This window comes from Choristoneura fumiferana, chromosome 29 (assembly GCF_025370935.1).
Source record: "Choristoneura fumiferana chromosome 29, NRCan_CFum_1, whole genome shotgun sequence".
NCBI classification, from domain to species: domain Eukaryota; kingdom Metazoa; phylum Arthropoda; class Insecta; order Lepidoptera; family Tortricidae; genus Choristoneura; species Choristoneura fumiferana.
The window spans coordinates 7,320,705-7,340,015 of NC_133500.1; the positions used below are offsets into that span (position 1 = coordinate 7,320,705).

The 19,311-nt window shown below is 35.7% G+C and overlaps 1 protein-coding gene and 1 long non-coding RNA gene across 2 annotated transcripts in view; one reads left to right on the forward strand and one right to left on the reverse strand.

Moving 5' to 3' along the window:
• The first annotated feature begins 367 nt into the window (after window positions 1-367).
• Window positions 368-19,311, forward strand: part of LOC141444342 (uncharacterized) — a 208,539-nt gene continuing 189,595 nt past the window's right edge. Inside the window, exon 1 of the long non-coding RNA XR_012453168.1 lies at window positions 368-792. This is a non-coding gene — a long non-coding RNA (uncharacterized lncRNA). The remainder of the gene's footprint in view (window positions 793-19,311) is intronic.
• Window positions 7,172-19,311, reverse strand: part of LOC141444341 (irregular chiasm C-roughest protein-like) — a 213,308-nt gene continuing 201,168 nt past the window's right edge. The window contains exons 12-22 of the mRNA XM_074109874.1: window positions 18,902-19,025; window positions 16,093-16,238; window positions 14,942-15,095; window positions 14,237-14,475; window positions 13,244-13,423; window positions 12,261-12,438; window positions 11,368-11,466; window positions 10,879-10,971; window positions 10,261-10,358; window positions 9,498-9,591; window positions 7,172-8,942 (exon numbers count right to left, since the gene is read on the reverse strand). Of these exons, the coding sequence (XP_073965975.1) occupies window positions 8,905-8,942; window positions 9,498-9,591; window positions 10,261-10,358; window positions 10,879-10,971; window positions 11,368-11,466; window positions 12,261-12,438; window positions 13,244-13,423; window positions 14,237-14,475; window positions 14,942-15,095; window positions 16,093-16,238; window positions 18,902-19,025 (1,443 nt within the window). The 3' untranslated portion in view covers window positions 7,172-8,904. The remainder of the gene's footprint in view (window positions 8,943-9,497; window positions 9,592-10,260; window positions 10,359-10,878; window positions 10,972-11,367; window positions 11,467-12,260; window positions 12,439-13,243; window positions 13,424-14,236; window positions 14,476-14,941; window positions 15,096-16,092; window positions 16,239-18,901; window positions 19,026-19,311) is intronic.

Here is a 19,311-nt window from a genome sequence, read left to right on the forward strand (position 1 = left end):
AGCATTTCTGAGTTTTTCTAAATTCATGTGCGAATTTACATTCTAAATTTACCACAATCTTTACGCTGAAGAAAAACATCATCAAGAAACCTGCACAAACCTGTAGAGCAATTCGATGGTGTGTGCGAAACTCCCAATCCGCACTGGGCCCGCGTGGAAACTACGGCCCAAGCCTTCTCATTCCCACAGGAGCCTGTGCCCAGCAGTGGGACGTATTTAGACTGGAATGATGATGATGATGATGATTTTTACTTAAAACATAAATCGAAAATCATACCCAAATCAAAAATAAAATATCCAATAATTTGTGAAAGAATTGAGGGTAGTTTTTCCTGAGTTAATTAAACTTAATCTCAGCTGTCGAACAACGACTAACCGATAATGTCTTTTCGTCTTTGACATAAGCGGAATCATTGATAGTATCGATGGAGCTACATTTCCAAGAGTTTAATTGGAAACTTGAATGTTTTGTTTTAACTAGAAGCGTCTTAAGTTAGAGTTATTTCCTTGTTCATGACGTTTTTTAAGTGTGATTAGTGATACTTGAAAAGTGAAGATCTAAGGATTGTGTGTTTAAAAAACAGCTTTTATACCGTGTGATTAATAAAAAAGTTGTCATAGCAATGTTTCTCGTAAAGAGTATTTTGAAAATGGTTACAAAAATGGCGTTGTTCTTTTTGAAACTGGTGTTTTTTTGTATTGTTTTTATGATGTGGTGTCCTGTGGTGCAGTTTTATATAAAATGGCGGGACCATGCTGAGCAGAGGGAGATATATTAAATAAAAATATAAGGTTAGTCGCATTATATTTTTCTAATTTTAATTAAAAGATTTGATCCTGTGTTTGTTTGTAAGTAAATACTGGATAAACTCAAACCGTGCGTGAAGGCGGGTTTCAATATTTCCTTCCTAGACATTTCGAAATTTTTCTATGTTGCCTTAAATAATCATAGATCCATAGTAATATTATAAATGCGAAATTGTGTGTGTTTGTATGTTTGTCCGTCTTTCACGTCGACACGGAGCGACATTTGGAATAGAGATAGTTTATAAGCCCGAGAGTGACATAAGCTACTTTTTATCCTGGAAAAATGCAAAGTTCCCGAAGGAACAGCGCGCGATAACCGAACCGCGGGAAAAAGCTAGTTTGCTATAAATTTTTTTGTTATTTACTTTTTTTTATCATTTACATATTTGCATTACGCGTCCGATGTTTTGTTGAGTCATTGACTCGTAAGTAAATCACATTTGTGTACCTACCAATTTCCAACTAAGTAAATCGGTTCTCTGTCTCTCGTTTGTCTGTCGTTTGTCTGTGATTCATAAGAAATTCAACCAGTAATGTAAAACGGGGTGAGTAGAGATTGCGGGGAACTAGGAAGTAAGGATAGAACTATATTTTGTGTTTTCACTTGCTACTTAAAGTGTTATATTTAGTTTGACCGGCGCCATCATTTTTCTGAACTTCGTGATTGTTTTTAGACACGGAGTTAATGTCGACACAATTCGATCTTATTGTTTCTTTTTACACACTTTTATAGTTCGTTTTGCGCTCATCGCCAATGTTATATCTAGTTTTTAGCGTAATTAATTAATACTTCTAGGAAGATATAAAAACTCAATAGCCGTGTTCACTGTTTTATTATCGCACCACTGATTCAACCAAAACCTGGACTACACTGCTGCCCTCTATCTTGCTATACAACATAAAGTTTCTGGCTCAGCGTGCTCTAAAAGTAGTTTAGTTATATTTTTAGACATATTATAAAATGCTTCCACCGTCATAAAAAAAGGTATAAATAAATAAATACCATGGGACACTTGACACCAATTGACCTAGTCCCAAGCTAAGCAAAGCTTGTACTAACGGATAAACATACTTATATAGATAAATACTACTTAAATACATATTAAACATCCGAGACCCAAGAACAAAGACATTCGTATTATTCATACAAATATTTGCTCCAGCCGGGAATCGAACCCGAGACCTCAAGCTTCGTAGTCAGGTTCTCTAACGACTTGGCCATCCGGTCGTTTATAAATAAATAAACATTGGAGATAGTCTCCCAATGTCATAAAAATAATATGATTCTGAAAAATACATTTCAGGTTTATTAACCCTATAAACCTCTATTAACTATAAACTAGCCTTATTAGTCCTATTCTAAAACCGGGTATGGCAGCGGATTTGTTTTCATGTATTTGAGCCAATCAACTATTTTACCTTTGGCGTCTTTCTGCGTTACAAAAAACATACTTCCAACAAGATATTTCACGGTTTAATAGGTTGAACTTACGTAGGATGGTATGTAGTCATGTACACCATCTATTAAATTACAGAAAAAACATGTTTACTTACAAAAATTTTCAATTGTTTGAAAAATGTCGCGGACAGATTAGAGTGGGTAAAAGAGTTGATTGGCCCATTTATAAGTAAAACCTAACAAACCTATAATTGCTAAAAGTGGCTCCGGAGCCGAGCGGTAACGTTTCGTGTGATCTGCGTACCCTATTTGGGAATACAGGCGTGATGTTTGTGTGTGTGTGTGTGTGTGTGTGTGTGTGTATTAATAAGTTATCTGTGCATAAAGGTACAATACAATGACTTTTTTCTCAAACATGACATGAAATATTGACGTTGTGTTACAAATATAATGCTGCATGCGCGCGGTCACTCTAGCGGCCTGCAAAGAGATTTCATTCCTTGCCGCTGGCCGGCAATGCGACCGCCATTTCTTTCAACAGCAGACAAGCACAACAGGCCGACAAGACTAGCGACCCGCCAGCTTGATTTCTTGTTTTTTTTTATTTTATTTCATGTCATGTTTGAGAAAAGCACTGTACAAGCCTCGGCCGGAACGTGGGGTTGCCGGCCTCGCCTCCCTATCGGTCCTCACTATACTTCCCGGCCTCTAAAGTAATGTACTATTATTGTACACCACAAATAGTAAGCGATACAGAAGACAGGTACACAAATAGAAGAAGGAAGAATAAAAGGCAGTTTATGTGTATCTACTGAACTAGGTGTTGTTAGTCAACATCGAACGTTTATGACGTCAAACAAAGGAAAGGGCGTAATTGGAAGCCGACAATGTCTTGTTTGCCGTCTGCGGCCAAGGAACAAGCGGAAGCGATTTCGTACACCCAATTGAAATTATTCGTAGCTATTGAAAAATACCGGCAGACGAAGCGTATGCAGGCCTAACTGTGGTGGACTGACGGCATTGCGTAAGTTTTAGGCAACCGGTGGGTTCAAGTTTAGTGATGAGTTGTCGTTCATTGTGGCGTCCTAATTGCGAGGCCTTGTTCCATAGTGGACGCATTCCGGCTAATGATGACGATGAATGAAAAATATTGGTACAGAATTAATACAATCTAAATTATGATTATAATTTGATATAGGCTTGGTATAACTTACAAAAAATATAAACTAAACTTGAACTCACTTTTCTCTCGCTTCTGATAGTCTATTAACTTGGAATATGGTGTACAATAATCAATCACCATCATGGGTGTACTCAAAATAAACATTGTCACAATAACCTAATATTATTCTTTATTAATATTAAGAATGCGAACGTTTGTGACTACACAGTTATGTGCGTGTGTTAATGATTGTTTGTTACTCCTTTACGTTGAAATAGCTGGACGGATTTAGATAAAATTTGATATATAGATACTAGAGATCTGGAATAACAAGTTATTTTTTATCCCGATAAGTATTCCCACGGATCGAGATAAAATCTCAAAATTTGAACTGCTAGCAAAGCTCCACGAAATTTGACACAGTTTCAGCTTATTCCGCTTGTCTCTTCTCCCGGGCACTCCACCCTTTTCCCGTGAGAATGCACGGCACTGTTTACGATTGCCTTCTCTGAATGCCGCGCAATTTGAATGCATCGGATGCTTTATCATTTAGAAATATTTCCGCGAAATATCACCTCTGAGGATTTCCGTGGCGGTAAGCTATGATTCGAGTTGACAAGCTGTTTGAGAAGTTTGAGAAGACGGTGGAATTTCATTGAAAGTGGCAATGTTCATTATAATCTGATAAGAATATCTTATGTTTTTATTTTATAAAATCTAAAAATTAATAGACATCTATACTTGAAACGTTTAAGTAATTAACTAAATAAACAAACTTAAGCTGCCATGTTTGGTACATTCAAAGATTTTAAACTTTTTACTTATCAATCATTGTAATACAAACTAGACTAGTGTATTTCACTACGAGTGTGGGTCTACTCGTGACCACGGCCACTGTAATGTGGTCGAAACGTCTAGGTAAATATTACTCGTGTTTTTTAGCGTGATAAGTCCCGTTAGTGGTATTTTGACTATGAGTGAAAATCACGAAAGTTTAAAACATTGTAGTGTATTTCATTCAATACAGAATAAAATTTAAGATAGTTCTATGGGCGAATTACAATTTAAGACACCAATGAGGGCTATCGCGTATGAATTCGCCGCTAGAGGCGCTAGTATATGTGTATAGTGGATATGGACCTCGGTAAAGCAACGCGTGAATCGATCAATTGCTCGAAAAATATAGACGGCCCTTTTGATTTCGATACTGGCAATCAAAACCACCCCCAAACCAATCAATTTCATAACCCGTTCAGTGCAAACGATGCACATCCGGACAGCCCGGAGGTGGCAAACAGCATTTCCGTGTTTGGTAACCGCGCCGTCGGCACATCCGCCGTTAATTTGGAATTACTTAATGGAGTACGAATTGAATGGTCCAATCAATGCTTTTGATGGTATAGTTGTGCATTATGGCTTGGCAATCTAAGTTAGGGAAGTCCAGTTGTAAGACTAAAGTAATTGCAGAACTAAATAATATGAGAACACATACGCACGCACGCACATACTCATAAAATTCCTTAGCAAATATGGTTTCACTAATGCTTCTAATTTTGTAGGTTATAAGCCTACGGGATCGGGTAAAAAATCTACGATATATACTACAGGTGTTTTTATGCACTGTAACGCAATCGGAGGTAACGCATGTAAATTTAGTTCGTTATTAAATATTTGGGAGTTCCGATGGGAACTTTTGCGAAATTCCAAAATCTTAATTTATTGAAAACTTTACAACGTTTTTTTTTAACTTTATAACTTTCGGCTAGCATTTTAAATTTATTTCCAAAACTACTCCAAAGACTTACTTTTTGCAAGAAAATCTTTTGAAAATTAATTTGGCGTTCCAGCAGTTTCCATAGATCGTCTTCAGAGGCAATATTGTTGTTTATCCCCCGGGATAAAGCGTCCATTCACCGGCAGGCAGATAGTATAAAGCCCATGCACTAAGTCCACCTCGTTACCGACCACAATGAACAGCCGGCGTCTGGGATAGAATGTAAACAGTTTTGATCGAGTCTTTGATACTTGTATTGTGATGGATATATGAGGAATCTATAGAACTCGGTTAATATAGGTAAATTGTGTACCATCGTATTTATACAAGCTTTTAATTAGGTAGTTTCACCTGTCGGTTGTCTGTCTGTCTGTAGCCAAATCTTGCAAGTTAAATTCGAACAACTTCCAGTAGTTGGATTGACTTGAAATTTAGCATACTTATGTAAATTGCGTGACAATACAATAATCTGGTAGTGACATCCTGGTAGTCCGGCCAGGATCGTCTCCGCAGGACGGAACTCTTCAACGTTAATGGCATTGACTCGAAATTAGGTTTGCACATGTAGTTTGGGTGACAATGAAAGTAAAGTCGACAAAAAGTACAGTCAGCATAAAAGCTTGTATTAATAATGTTTTTTTCACCAAAGACTTATTGAGATATCTGTGTTGTCTGAATAAGTAAACAAATTATGAATATGATTATATTTCACAAAAACTTATTTTTATCATCATCATCATCAGTCTATAGCAGTCCATTGTTGGATATTATGCCTTCCTCAATCATAAGCGCCATTGGGCGCTGTCCTCCGCTTGATGCATCCAGCTTCTACCAGCAGGCTTTCGCAAATCATTACTCCACCTGGCCGGAGGGTGTCCTACACTACGTTTGCCGAGACGCGGTCTCGTCTCCACTCTAGAACTCGTTTATTCCACCTTTTATTTTGTTAGAAAGTTACCAAAGTCTGAATTTCAGTTTAATTAAATTAATTTATTAAAGTAATGCGTATAAATGTAATGCATAATTTAAATTTGCATTCTTGTTTTTTTTTATCTTATTAGCCCTTGCTGGGCAAGACCTCCCCTTTTTTCCATCCATGTACTCGTCCTCCGCAAAATTGCCAACCAATGTAAAAAACAAAATCTATAACATCAAACTGCATGTTTTCTCGAAACATATTGATCGTCTATATAACTTTCAATAGCTGATCGATATACCTAATAGAATACATATGTATGGTATATAAAACGAAAATTGTGTTGCTTAATAAGTACCAATTTCCTTCTATTTTTACTACGTTTTTTTTCCAATGCCTGTTTTACACGACACCATATTTCAAGCCGACACATACCCGACACCCGTCGTTAAAGCTACAGAGTGTATGTACGAGTATATGTTTATGAGGGCACTCGAACGGTGTTTGGAGGACCCTCGAAGCGGATCACAAAGGGTATAGAAAACTGGAGGGGTTTTAAATGCCTCTGTTTTTTTCATACGCTTTGTACATTTTTAAATTGAGTTCGGGCACAAAAGCTATAGAAGGAGTGAAGTTAGTAATTAGTATTCTTTTTAACACGCTTATCTATGTACCTGTACCGTCATCATCATCATCATATCAGCTGTGGACATAGGCCTCATAGAGCGTTTTTTTTATAAAAAATAGGCTTAGGCCTCAGTCTCGCTTGATGGAAGGCGAAGATAAGGCCTAAGATGGGACACGTTTGCCTAGAAGGTGTCTGTTCACTTTGACCTTACAGATGTCCAGTTTATAGCGTTCCGGAAAACTGACCTCGGCAGAGAGTTCCATTCCTTAGCCGAAGTTGCTTGAGTAATTTTGCCCTATGGCCTCTCAATCAGAGTGCCGTTGGTTCGAACCAGAGCTCGCGTCTCTATTTGACGTTTGCAGTAATAGATTAATTAGTTCAAGATTGTGAGAGAAGGTAGGGAATCCAAAAAATTGGACATTGTAAAAAAAAAATAGGTACTGTTATTAATTTCACTATTTGAAAAGGTAAAGAAAACGAGAAAGTATATAAAATTGCTTATATTTTATAATTTTATAGCACAATCAACATATTTTGTAAAACTTTTTATCTAGCACACTTCAATCAAACAAGTTAAGAGTAAGATCGTAAATAAACTTCAAATGGATACATAATTGGGTTCCCAAATTAAGATCTTACCTCAGAACTTATACCTATACCTATTTATATTATAACATAATTATCTAGACAAACTGCAGCCTTTGGACTAAATGATTTTTAATCTACAAATATACTTTGTTAGGCAATCATTACTTCGAAAATAATAGATAAACTAAAGAAAATCTTTCCATTTATTTGAGGTCTGTACATTTTACATTTAAATTTAATGCACATTGCACAATTTTACAGTCGTAAGCGCCATATCGAGACTTGATTATAAATTGGCGTAAAGGGTTTTAATGTCAAATACTGACCTTCATTCAAGATCAAAAAAATACCCGCCTGAATACAATATATTATGATTCTGTAGTCTATGACATGTTCATTAGTTTAAAAGCAATGTATTTAGGTAGTGAAAAAATTAAAAACGTGTTTTTATATAAGAAAAATAATGTAAATAGATTTCAAACAGTATAAACGACCTGTTTTAGAACTACAAGTTTTTAGCTTAATAAACACCGCACTCAGTGGTTAACATGGCGTCACATTGTCTTGAAATCTGGACTTAATTTAGTCGTATTATCCAGTAGGATTGCGATAAAACACAATAATAATGTGCCTATAAAAGTGGGGTGATAATTTAATAAAAAAGAATAAAATCAAACAATAAGATCGCACAAAATCTTGCTAACATTTATTTAACAGTGAACCCGTGACTATATCCGCGACGAATTGGTTTATCTCATACGTGGGAACTTTACAATTTTCCATAATAAATACAATCTTTTTTATTTCAATCGCTTTAAAAGTTATTATATATTTGAGTAACAAACATACAAATGTTTTCACAAACTTTCTCATTTAATATAAGATATAAATTTGGGTGTTTTAAAGCAATTTTGCTTCACAAATTGAATTAGCCAGTCAATTTATATATATTGATCAGAAACAATAATAATATTTAAAACTTTTAAATCGAATCTTATAACAACAATTTTAAAAATTTAAGTTTTATTCAGTCTCAGCAAGAAACTAGATTTATGGAATAATAGAAGTCACAATACGAAAAATGTTCTTTAATTCGTGACAAAAATGAGGATACTTTTTAAGATCACCGCTCGAAAAATAAAATGGCTTACTTAAAATTAAATACGTGTACTAAAATTCTAATTACTTAAACTTACAATTACATTTTCTTTGACATTGACACTTAAAGCTTTTAATTTTAGGCTTGTAAAGTTTTGATTCGATATGCTCAAGCCTTTTAAAATTATCAATAGTACAAAAAAAGTTATAATTTTCAATATAAATTTATTCCTAGAATTCGACTTAGACTTTAAAAATCTCTAAATTCTTACTAAGTAACAAGATTTTAATTAAATTTCTTAAAATTTCACATATTTTACATTAAATACTAAAAACAACCCTTTAATAAGATTCTGCCTTAGTAGAATACAGTAATTTTATTTTTAAAAGAAAAATTCTAAAATTAGGCTTAGATATTTAGTAAATGTTTTTGAAAGGACAGCTTCATTATTGTTTTTTTTTTAAGTTAAGTACCTACTCCTATAATTTTAATTGAATTCATCTCCTAACTACTCAAACGAATAAATGTTGACTACACATGTGTTCCATTTGCTGCCTGGTTTGAGATACCTGGAAACATAAGTAAAATAATGAATTACACATAATTTTAGTTAGACACTGGACAATTCCAACAAAGAATATTGCTTTAATAAGATGAGTACCTAATTTTTTAAATTTGATTAGGATGCTCCTTTCTTTGCGTAAACTGAAACATTACCTTGAAAATGTAAGTTAATTAAGCACTTTAAAGCACTCGGTTGTTTTATGCGATTAACGCTGGGGTAAACGCAATGCGTTTGACGCACATCTACTCTAACCAATCACAATCCACGCAATATAATTACCAAACATGCGTTTGCCGCTGCGCTCACCGCGTAAGACAATGTTTGGTAATTAAATTATCTGACGCAAATTGATTGACGTCAAACGCATACCCACATATGCATATGCAGTTTAACGCAGCGTTTATAGCAAAAAACAAGCGCGCTTTATTGGATTAATAAAATATTTTTATTTGTATTGACTTTAAAATCTTTTCATTCATTTTTTATTTGTTCACAAAATCTATACATAAAATAAACTTTTACTGTCGAACTGAGAAACTAAAAAATAAGACAATTATACCTTTGGTTGTAATTTGGTTTGACTGGAAATTCCCTTGACTTGAAGGTGGAAGAATGTACAAAGCGCCAGCCGGTTGAGGTGAAGGCCTTGGTACCTAGAAAAATTTCAATTTTTTACTGTCTGTGCCGAAAACATAATTAACAATGAGGTTTTTTGCGTCAGGCTGGTTGGCGCTAGTATCATGATGTCTGTTTGATAACTTTGACATTTAAGTTTGAATTAAATAAGCCAATCGCAATCAAGACTGCAGGGCTACTACGAAACTCGAAACTCGAAGTTCGTGTCGTGCGGTCCCTCTGACACTTATACTATTTAATACGAGAGCGAGAGGGACGATACGATACGAACTTCGAGTTTCGTAGTAGCCCTGCTGTAACGTCAAAATCGACCTTCACGATACCAGCGCCATTTAGCGCTAGTCTATCTGTCAGAAAACCCTCACTACAAAACAATACACCCTGAGAGGAGGCCTGTGCCCAGCAGTGGGACGTATATAGGCTGGGATGATTTTCACAAATAAAGAAAATACAATGAGACTTGTTAAAAACTTGAAAAAAAATTTTGGGCCTCAGTGAGCGAACATTTTTTTTATATCTCTGTTACGTGTCAGTGTCACTTTTTAAGCTAGTAAATTTAATAATTTGATCTTTATTTGGTCTTTAATACTATGACTTTACAATCATTATATTTCGTATGAAATAAAAGGACCCATCTGTCGAAATTATCGGAAATAAAGTAAAACAAGGCGTAAGCAGAAACTTACTTGAGGTTGTGCAGAACTATTTACAGATGACATAGATGCTATTGGACTTGAGACAGGTTTCGATGACGACGATGATGACGGTGACATCACTGACGTCGCTAAAACAAACTTTATTTGTAAACTTTGTCGCTTACAGCAAAATGAATAACAAGACTATATTCCCATTGGGATCTCAAAATCTTAACCGCCAAGTTTAGACCCATGAAATTTTGCGGGGAGTTCTCGATAGCGTTAATGAAGACCACGATGTCAGTGTTGGGAATCCTCATGGAAATTTTGTAAATTCCCCGATTTGGAATGATTGACGCGAGCGAAGCTGTTGGAAAGAGCTATTATTTAATACTATTGGCCCCATTGTTTTAACCCCTGATGCAAAAAGAGGAGTGTTATGCTGTCTGTGGCATCGTAGTTCTCAAACAGATGGACTGATTTCGATGCGGATTCTTTACGTGAAAGCGAGTTTTTTGCGGTTTTTGATAACCATGGTTCATTAAAATAAGTTTAACCATTTTTATATAATCGACATAACAATGTCAGGGTTTTTTCATCTTTTCACCATTAAACTTTAGTTGGTTAGGTTATTCAGTAGTTTGATCAGTTTTACAGTTTAAAGCTTACCAGGTAAAGGAAGATTAGTGTTTCGAATAGTATAATAGGGTGGCGGCGCGGGAGTCGCCGCAGGCTTAGCCGTGTTAACTTGTGGCGTATACGCTGCAAAAAGAAAAAATATTTAGGGCTAGTTTCACTGTGATTAGTGTTGAACATTTTATATCATCGCTTATACAACACAACACAATTTTATGAGAAAAAATAATAATGTATCTTTTACATATATGACATGCATTTAGAAATGTTTGAGTGCCTGCTTTGTCATGTATTTGCATGCTGTGTAAATGCAGCTGAAAAACATGGAACGATATCTATCATAACTCTAACCCTTTTTCTGCAAATAAATGTTATCTTATCTTACAATAAATTCAGGTACAGCCAGTTTTTTTTGTCAAAATTAAATACAAAATATTGCGCCCTTACGACAAAGGGGTTACAAAGCTATAATAGTATTTATTCAGATTTTTTGTAGTTACTTAGAACTCAAATTTTACTTACAAATAGGTCCGCTCCCCCTCAAATACGGATTACCGTAAGTAGCAGCGTATCTGACGTCTACTCCGTTGGTTAGTGCTCCTTGGTTTGCCATTGGTATAACTATTAACAAAAAAAAACATTTTTATAATAGGGACATTTGCATTCAACCATACTGTGCATTGAACCTTATCAAAAGTCTAGGCAGTTATGTTGTAAAGGGTACATTTAAAATTAAAAACCAAAAGGGACGATCCACGACGATCCAGGGACGAAGTCGACATCCTAAGAGTTGTGGGAGACCGGTGGAAGCAAGTTGCGAGTTATCGTTCATTGTGGCGTTCTAAGGGGGAGGCCTTTGTTCAGCAGTGTCCGTCTTTTGGCTGATGATAAGGGACGACCCAGATACTTTCAAAGGAAGATGGCGAAGTAGAAGTGGCAAATAAGACAAGACTTTGCCTTCATTGTGAGAATATAGTGGACTGTACAACAAGAGCACAAAACGCCATTTTACCCGAGACGTTCCTATAGCTACCCGAGCCGGTACGGCGAGGGTGAATAGACACGTCGAGAGGAAAATGGGTTTAATGCTCGAGTTTTATACTCTACTTTTTACTTCGATTAAGAGGAAATTAAATGGGAACAGTGGAAACAAGTGTTCGCTTACTAGGTAGGCACCTTTTATTTTTCATGCATTGCTATGTAATTATAAATGTTTATTTTTTTAATTTATTTTGATTGATTTTTAGTTTTATATAGAAACTTTTTGTTTGCGGCTGTTGACACCTGGCTACCTTGGTCTTAGACGAAGATTTTACTTTATGCACTAAAGCATAAAAAGTCATTTTATTTTGCCTAGATCCAGCATAAACACGAACTTTACGAGCATGAGAAGTGTTTTTTTTTTATTAACTTACCGTCAGGCCCAACCATGCCCCCTAACCGGCCACAACTGGCCTGCCGGTGCAGCGACCCACACTGCCCAGGGTAGGGGTCGGTCCTGAACGACCCAGTCAGGCTGTCGCTGGAGTGGGGGGGAGCGTAGTCCCTGGAGTAATCCACGTATGGCACGTAGCCGTTGCTTTGGCCGTGGCCCTGTGGAGAAGCGGTAGATATGACAGCTGGGTTCTTATTGTTGAACGCACTTGGAATTGCAGTCGTTTTTACTTCTTTCTGTCAAAAGAAACAAACAAAGAGAAACGGTAAGGTGATGGTGAAAAGTGACAGTAAATGCAACCACTAGCGCCTAAGCGTTAATCAATACATCTTTTTACAAGCTTTTCTTTAGCTTGCCCTAATTATTTATTTATTTGTTTGTTTATTTGTTTGGGTCAAATCTTGGAAGCTAAATTTAATCCACTTCTAGCGGTCCGATTGACTTTAAATTTGGCATACTTATGTAAATTTGATGACAATATAATAGTCAGGTACTTAGTGATATCTTGGTGGTCCTGCCAAAATCGTCTCCGCAGGTGGGAACTCCTCAATGGTTAATAGTACCGACTTGAAATATGGTACGGATATGCAGTTAAGATGACAATGTAAATACAGTCAACAAAAAGTACAGTCAGCAAAAAAGCTTGTATTCAAAATGCAAATTTTAGCAGAAACTTATTAGATATTCTTTAACTTATTTTTTATCTTAGCCTACGTGTGTAAACGGTCAGAACACAGAATTCTCAGGGCGTAGTTCCCTCGCGGGCACATGTGGATTGGGAATTTCACAGGTGTGCATGTTAGATTCATAAGTAGAAACATACCTTTCTTTGAATATTTTTACCAAAGGTCGTATTGTCACTGAAATTCACGATTGGATTCACGATCTCTTTCAACTTTCTTTACGCGTACACTAAATGTGACTATGTCAATCTCGTGGGAAGCCACAGAAAAAAAAACTAACCTTAAAATTCAAATTAGTAATAGCTTGGTTGAAGTCACCGCTGTACCGCTGGTAAGGTTTCATCATGTCATTGACGTATCCTCCATCTGGCAGGGGGACTGGTCCAGCTAACGGGAGGCCCAGATTTGTTGTTAACTGAAGGCTTGAGTGGAACTCTGTGTCAGAGCCGTTAGAGGGATCCTACAAAAAAATAGTAGTTCAAGTTTTAATAATACTGTCTGACATTTTTATGTCCTTAAGAAACGCCTCGAATCTAAATATCCAGGACTGGAAAGGGGAAAGCGTCCGAGTCTACAACCAAATACCTTCTCCCACAATTCATGTTTAAAAAGAATATTCGAATTTCGAGTTGTCAGCAATTCTCCTTGAAAAGTCTTTTTTCATCTTACAAGCTTCCTCTCGTTTGTTGCCACATTCTAGGTTTTTTAGTCCAGCCCTGAGTTTAGCCAACACATTGAATACAGTGTGTTATGAGCAGCCAGGCTTTTTTATAATTGCCAGCAATGTACAGCAAATTAATTGACAAGTAATAATCAAAGTATCTTTCGGCTGTCATTTACACATACTTGTCAATTTATTTTGCTGTTCATTGCTGGCAATTAAAATCTTGTTAGAAAGTTAACGAAGTCTGAATTTTTGTTTATTAATTAAATTAATGTCATGGTTAAGTTACAGAAGTACGTTACTTTAACCTCCCTTAAAAAAACCTGGCTGCCGGGTTATAGGTACCTACTACGAGTAGATACGTCATAGAAGTAGTTGTGCTGCTATTTCTGGTGTGACGATTAAGGACAGTCGATAAAATTGAGGTATTTATTGCCCTCTAGACTGGCAACACAAGACAAGTGACCTAATAATTCGTTTACCCCCTCATGTCATATAAAACACAAATGCACAAATAAGATACAAGATTGGAGAGGTTTTTTTTTTGTTTATTTGTATTAAATATTTTATGAGAATTCCAATTAGTCAAAGTGCTTGTACGACACTCACCAATTCACAACTTCCCTCAACTTGCCGTAACTCCAGTTTCAAATCACTTATGTTAGAACTTCTATCACTATCTTTGAATTGATCTACGTTAGTTTTGCCCACGTTTGTGATATCGGGCTTCTTATCGACGTCTGATTTTCTATTTTTCCGATGGCACAACATTATAATAAGCATTATAATTAAAATTACTATAATTGCCGATGCTCCTCCGGTGATTATTAGGATTAGTGGTAGTGATTCTGAAAAAAAAAATATGCAAATATTTTGGGAAAACATAATACTACTAGTATAATAAATGTGAAAGTTTGTGTGTATGTGTGTGTGTGTGTGTGTGTGTGTGTGTGTGTGTATTTGTATGAACGGATGGTGGAAGGATTTGGATAAAATTTGGGTGTGTTATTTGGAACATAAAAATATAAATTACAATATACTAGTTTAGTAACGAAAAAACTAACTTAATCTTTAGTTTAATAAAAAAAAATATTAAAAAAACCTTTTCATTACATTCGTATTTGCATTCCCGAATGTCGGAGTTAAATATTCGCATCCACGAATGTAAAAAGTTTACTAATAATATAATATGATGTCTTCCATGTTGTATCCGACAAAAGCGTACGTTTTTTTTATTATGTGCCAGAATATGGCTAGCAAAGTCGAACTTTATTTTAAAAATTAATAAATATATATTAAAATTACTATACTTACTGTCTGGTACCAACTTTATTTCAATATTATCTGATCCATACAAGTTGGACACGCTACAGTTATACGTCCCGAAGTGCCTCGCTTCGCTCTCTCGTATTATAAGAGTTGACTTTGTCTTTCCGTCTGTTAAAGTTTCTTCCAAGAACGCGTATTCCTGAAATATTTCACGTATTAAAATTTATAGTATAACGTTCTGTGCTAAAAGGTTTTTTTGGAAAATTGTCTTAAGTGACATGTGTCTTTTACGACAATGTGATTATGTGATGTTTAGAGTGCTCTAAACGAACGTGACTCCGCCAGGATGAAGTGGGACTGGGCTGGCCATATCTACCGCATGCACTCGGAGAGATGGGCACAGGTTACTACTCAGTGGGCGCCCCTAGATGGTCAATGGAGGCGCGGCAGACCGAGACGGAGGTGGTGGGACGACTTGGACGCATTCAGAAACGACTGGCAAAACTTAGCTGCCGACAGGGGAAATTGGAAATCCGAGGGAGAGGCCTTTGAACAGCAGTAGAACATAGAAAATAGCCAATAAAAAATATTTGACTTACAAAAGTCACAAATTACATGCAAACTATCTATTAGGTAATAGCTTTTTATATGTACTGAATTAGACACACGTTCATTTTAAAGATAATTCTAAGTCTTTTAAAACATTTAAAAATATATTAATGACTGATATTTAAAAAAAAATGTGTTAACTGTACCGATCATTCTTACATACATAATAATAATATGTACCCACATAAAAGCATCTTGCCATGTTACTGTAGTAGTTCACGTTGTATGATCCTTTCCTTAAAATAATTTGTAATGCAAACTTGTTTCTTTTTTATTTTGTTTGTTAATGTTTAATTCAGTAGTTGCCAACATCTGAGGGTCGGAGACCTGGTGACCTGACACACAGGGCATTCTTAGTTCGACCACCAGTCGGCCCACACAAGTCTGCCAACTACAACTCTATTGTAATATCCAAGTTATTTCATTGTACTTGGTGGTGGAGAAATCAAATAAACTTCTTATTCTTATTTAACGAACTACAAAAAATAACTAACCATAACAACAAAAGTAACACTACTGATTGTCACACGTCAAAACGGCGTACCCGACAAACATGCACCTAAATTTAATAAACAATTGTCGCTTACCTGGTTATAGTACGAGTTAATCTCATTGCCGGCGAACGTCCACAACACGTAATCGGGTTTGGGGACAGAGAAAGATATACATTCTATCCTCACGCTGTCTCCTTCTACGCCGTATTGTGTTTGATTTGACATTATTCTGGGAGGACCTTTGAAACAACATACTGAATTAAATCACAGTAGACATTATAATACAAAATACCTATAAACATATTTTTACAATAGGATGACAGTACCAATCAATGAGTTTTTGACAAAATATCGCTAGATGGCGTTGGTATCGAGAGGTCTCTTTGTTACAGTCGTGCTTGCGATTGGCTCATTTAGAGTTATTCGACCTTGCGATACTCGCGCCATCCAGCTTTTACAGAAACTCTCATTATAAGCAGTCATACTGAACTGTAACTTCACTTTATTCCCTATTTACTTTGTAATTTCAAAGCTAGAAAATAGTAGATTGTACAACAAGTGGTGTAAAACGCGCCGTTTTTTTCAACACGTCTATATTCACCAGAGCCGCAGGCGAGGGTTGCTAGTCACGCCAATGATTAAATGGCTATACTCTACATTCGATTTCAATTCTCAGGAAATTAAACAAAAACATTGATCCCTTAAAGGGATAAGTCCGCCTTTGTACAAGTATCTTAAAGTTTGTCAGTTGTATTTTGTTAATTTTCTTTTGTACAATAAAGAGTTTACATACATACATACATACATACATTGATCATAAAATTAAATGCTCTTTACAAGCTTTACTTACATAAAAAAAACTATCAAAAAATAAGGTAAAAAAAATGTTCACAAATGTAGTAGCGGGCAACAGCCAGTATAGTACAACAGTAAGTTCTCGTATCGTGTACCTGCTGAGGACTAAATACACAAGACTACTATTTTTTTTTTTATTTACTCTTCTTTTCTCCACTTTCTACTCAACAAAAACACGGTCCTTTCACTTCAAATTAAGTTCTAAACATTCTTACTCCACTTTAATATTAAAACTAGTTTGATGAGACCAAGTTTTTCCTTGAAGGCGAGTTTCCCAACTGTTGGTAAAACTCCTCGAAACTTCATGCATGCTAACGTATGCCCCGGGCCGTATGGAATACTAAATTATGGCGAATTGATCGGTTCAACCTTACTAGGCGGTGCCGAGTGGCCAGTAAGCTAGTGTTGTAGATGAAAACTATCGATATTTTTTATTTATAACTAGCCATAATATCGATGGGACTATAGTATCGATAATATTGATTCTTTTCATTAAAAACCCATTAATATCTAGGTAGATATTTCAGTCGAGGATAATATTGGTTTATGAACAAGTTATTTACTCTGCTTTTTATTTCGATTGCAAGAAAATTGAACAGACACATTTCAAATAGATTTGCCAAGTTTTAAATGTGTTTAAAGTATTTTTTCACGCTATTTCTGTCTTTACTTGTAACAATTTATAAAATTAGTGATATAAAATACGTATTATAAAAAAATTAACACCTTTTCACAAATTGTAATTTACGTGGCTGTTGGCACATCTGCGGCCAACTGCACCGTTGCTAAAATATTTTTGTAGTTCATACAAGAAGAACGTTAAGTCTGGTTCGTTTCAGCTATCGATAGTATAATAACTGTCGATATTTATGCTATCCAGCAGCTATCGATATTCGACAACCAATCGGCAACCACTAGTCAAGTGTAATAAGATAAGTATGACAAGGTTGTATAAAAAACATTTAAAAAAATTGTACTGCGTCTAGTTAAAGACCCTATAATAATATATAGTTTAAGATTAAGTTTAAGATATTTTTTTGTATTATTTATCCTGTTATTTTGAAAGAGTAATGCAGTAACAAGTCGTTTTGATATTATATTTTTGCCATAATATGAATAAAAACCCACACAAAGATAAACAAAGAACCCATTTCTCCAAAAGTGAATGTATTTTTCAGATGTAAAAAAAAACCAATTGGTCATTTTTATTTACTGTTACAACAGTCAATAATAAAAGGTCAGCAGTCAAAGAACATTTTTTTAGAAAGATTTTAACTTTCGCAATAAAAATCTCACTCATCATTAAATTATTGTAGTACCTAATAATAATATAACTACATAATTATTATACGTGTCTAATGTTGTTTCTGTTGTCATATCAATCGTATTAAAATTAACGGTAAGATATATAATTTCGCCTTTGTATACATCTGTTTTTCACTGTAATCTTTTTTTATGTGCAATGAAGAGCAGCATTATGTTATTTTAACCTCGAGCTATATTACAGTATATTATGTTAACATTACAATTATTAAAACCTCGCCACTAAACGAACATGATATCCTACCAATGCTTCGGTCTACTCGCGACCACGACCATTGCAATATGGTCGAAACATCAAGATCCTCTAAACCAGGGTTTCTTAAACTTTTTTCAGTAACGGAACACTTTCGCAATTTAAACAATTCCACGGACCCCTGTGTAAATATTGTTGGAAATGAAAAAAAACCTTAGCGTCTAAGCGCAGTGATAACGTATTGAATACTATAGAATTCGCCACTCTATAACGACAATGCAATATGTTATATTTACAGACTGACCTACACTGCGGACCCCTGATACACATGCTACGGACCCCTATGACCGCTTTAAGAAACCCTGCTGGGCTACTACGAAACTCGAAACTCGAAGTTCGTGTCGTGCGGTCCCTCTGACACTTATACTATTTAATATGAGAGCGAGAGGGACAGTACGATATGAACTTCGAGTTTCGAGTTTCGTAGTAGCCCAGCTGCTCTCTAAGCAGTGATAGAATTTTGTTTCTCACCTTTCACATACACCATAGCAGGCGCCGCTATATCCTGGTAACCATCGGCGCTCGCCCTACACCAGTACTGGCCTGCTGTCGCCGAGTTCACTACGACAGTCAGATTAGAAGAGCTGCCTACATTCTGCCAAAGAAATTGCTAATATGGATTAAAAGGAAACCCTCCTTTTGTGCGTTTGAGTAAACATGACAATAGTAAACGAGGTTTGGTAGCTTTCATAAATTGAATGTGATGAACTCTTGTGAACGAGGCTTACACGGGTCTTAGCTGCCGCGAATTTAACAATTATTTTAGTAGAAATATAACTAAGAATAAGAATAAGAATGGTTTATTGGCTTATAAAAATAGATACACATACAGAAACAGGTGGTAGGACCTTGTGAAAGGTCCGCCCGGATTGCTACCACCA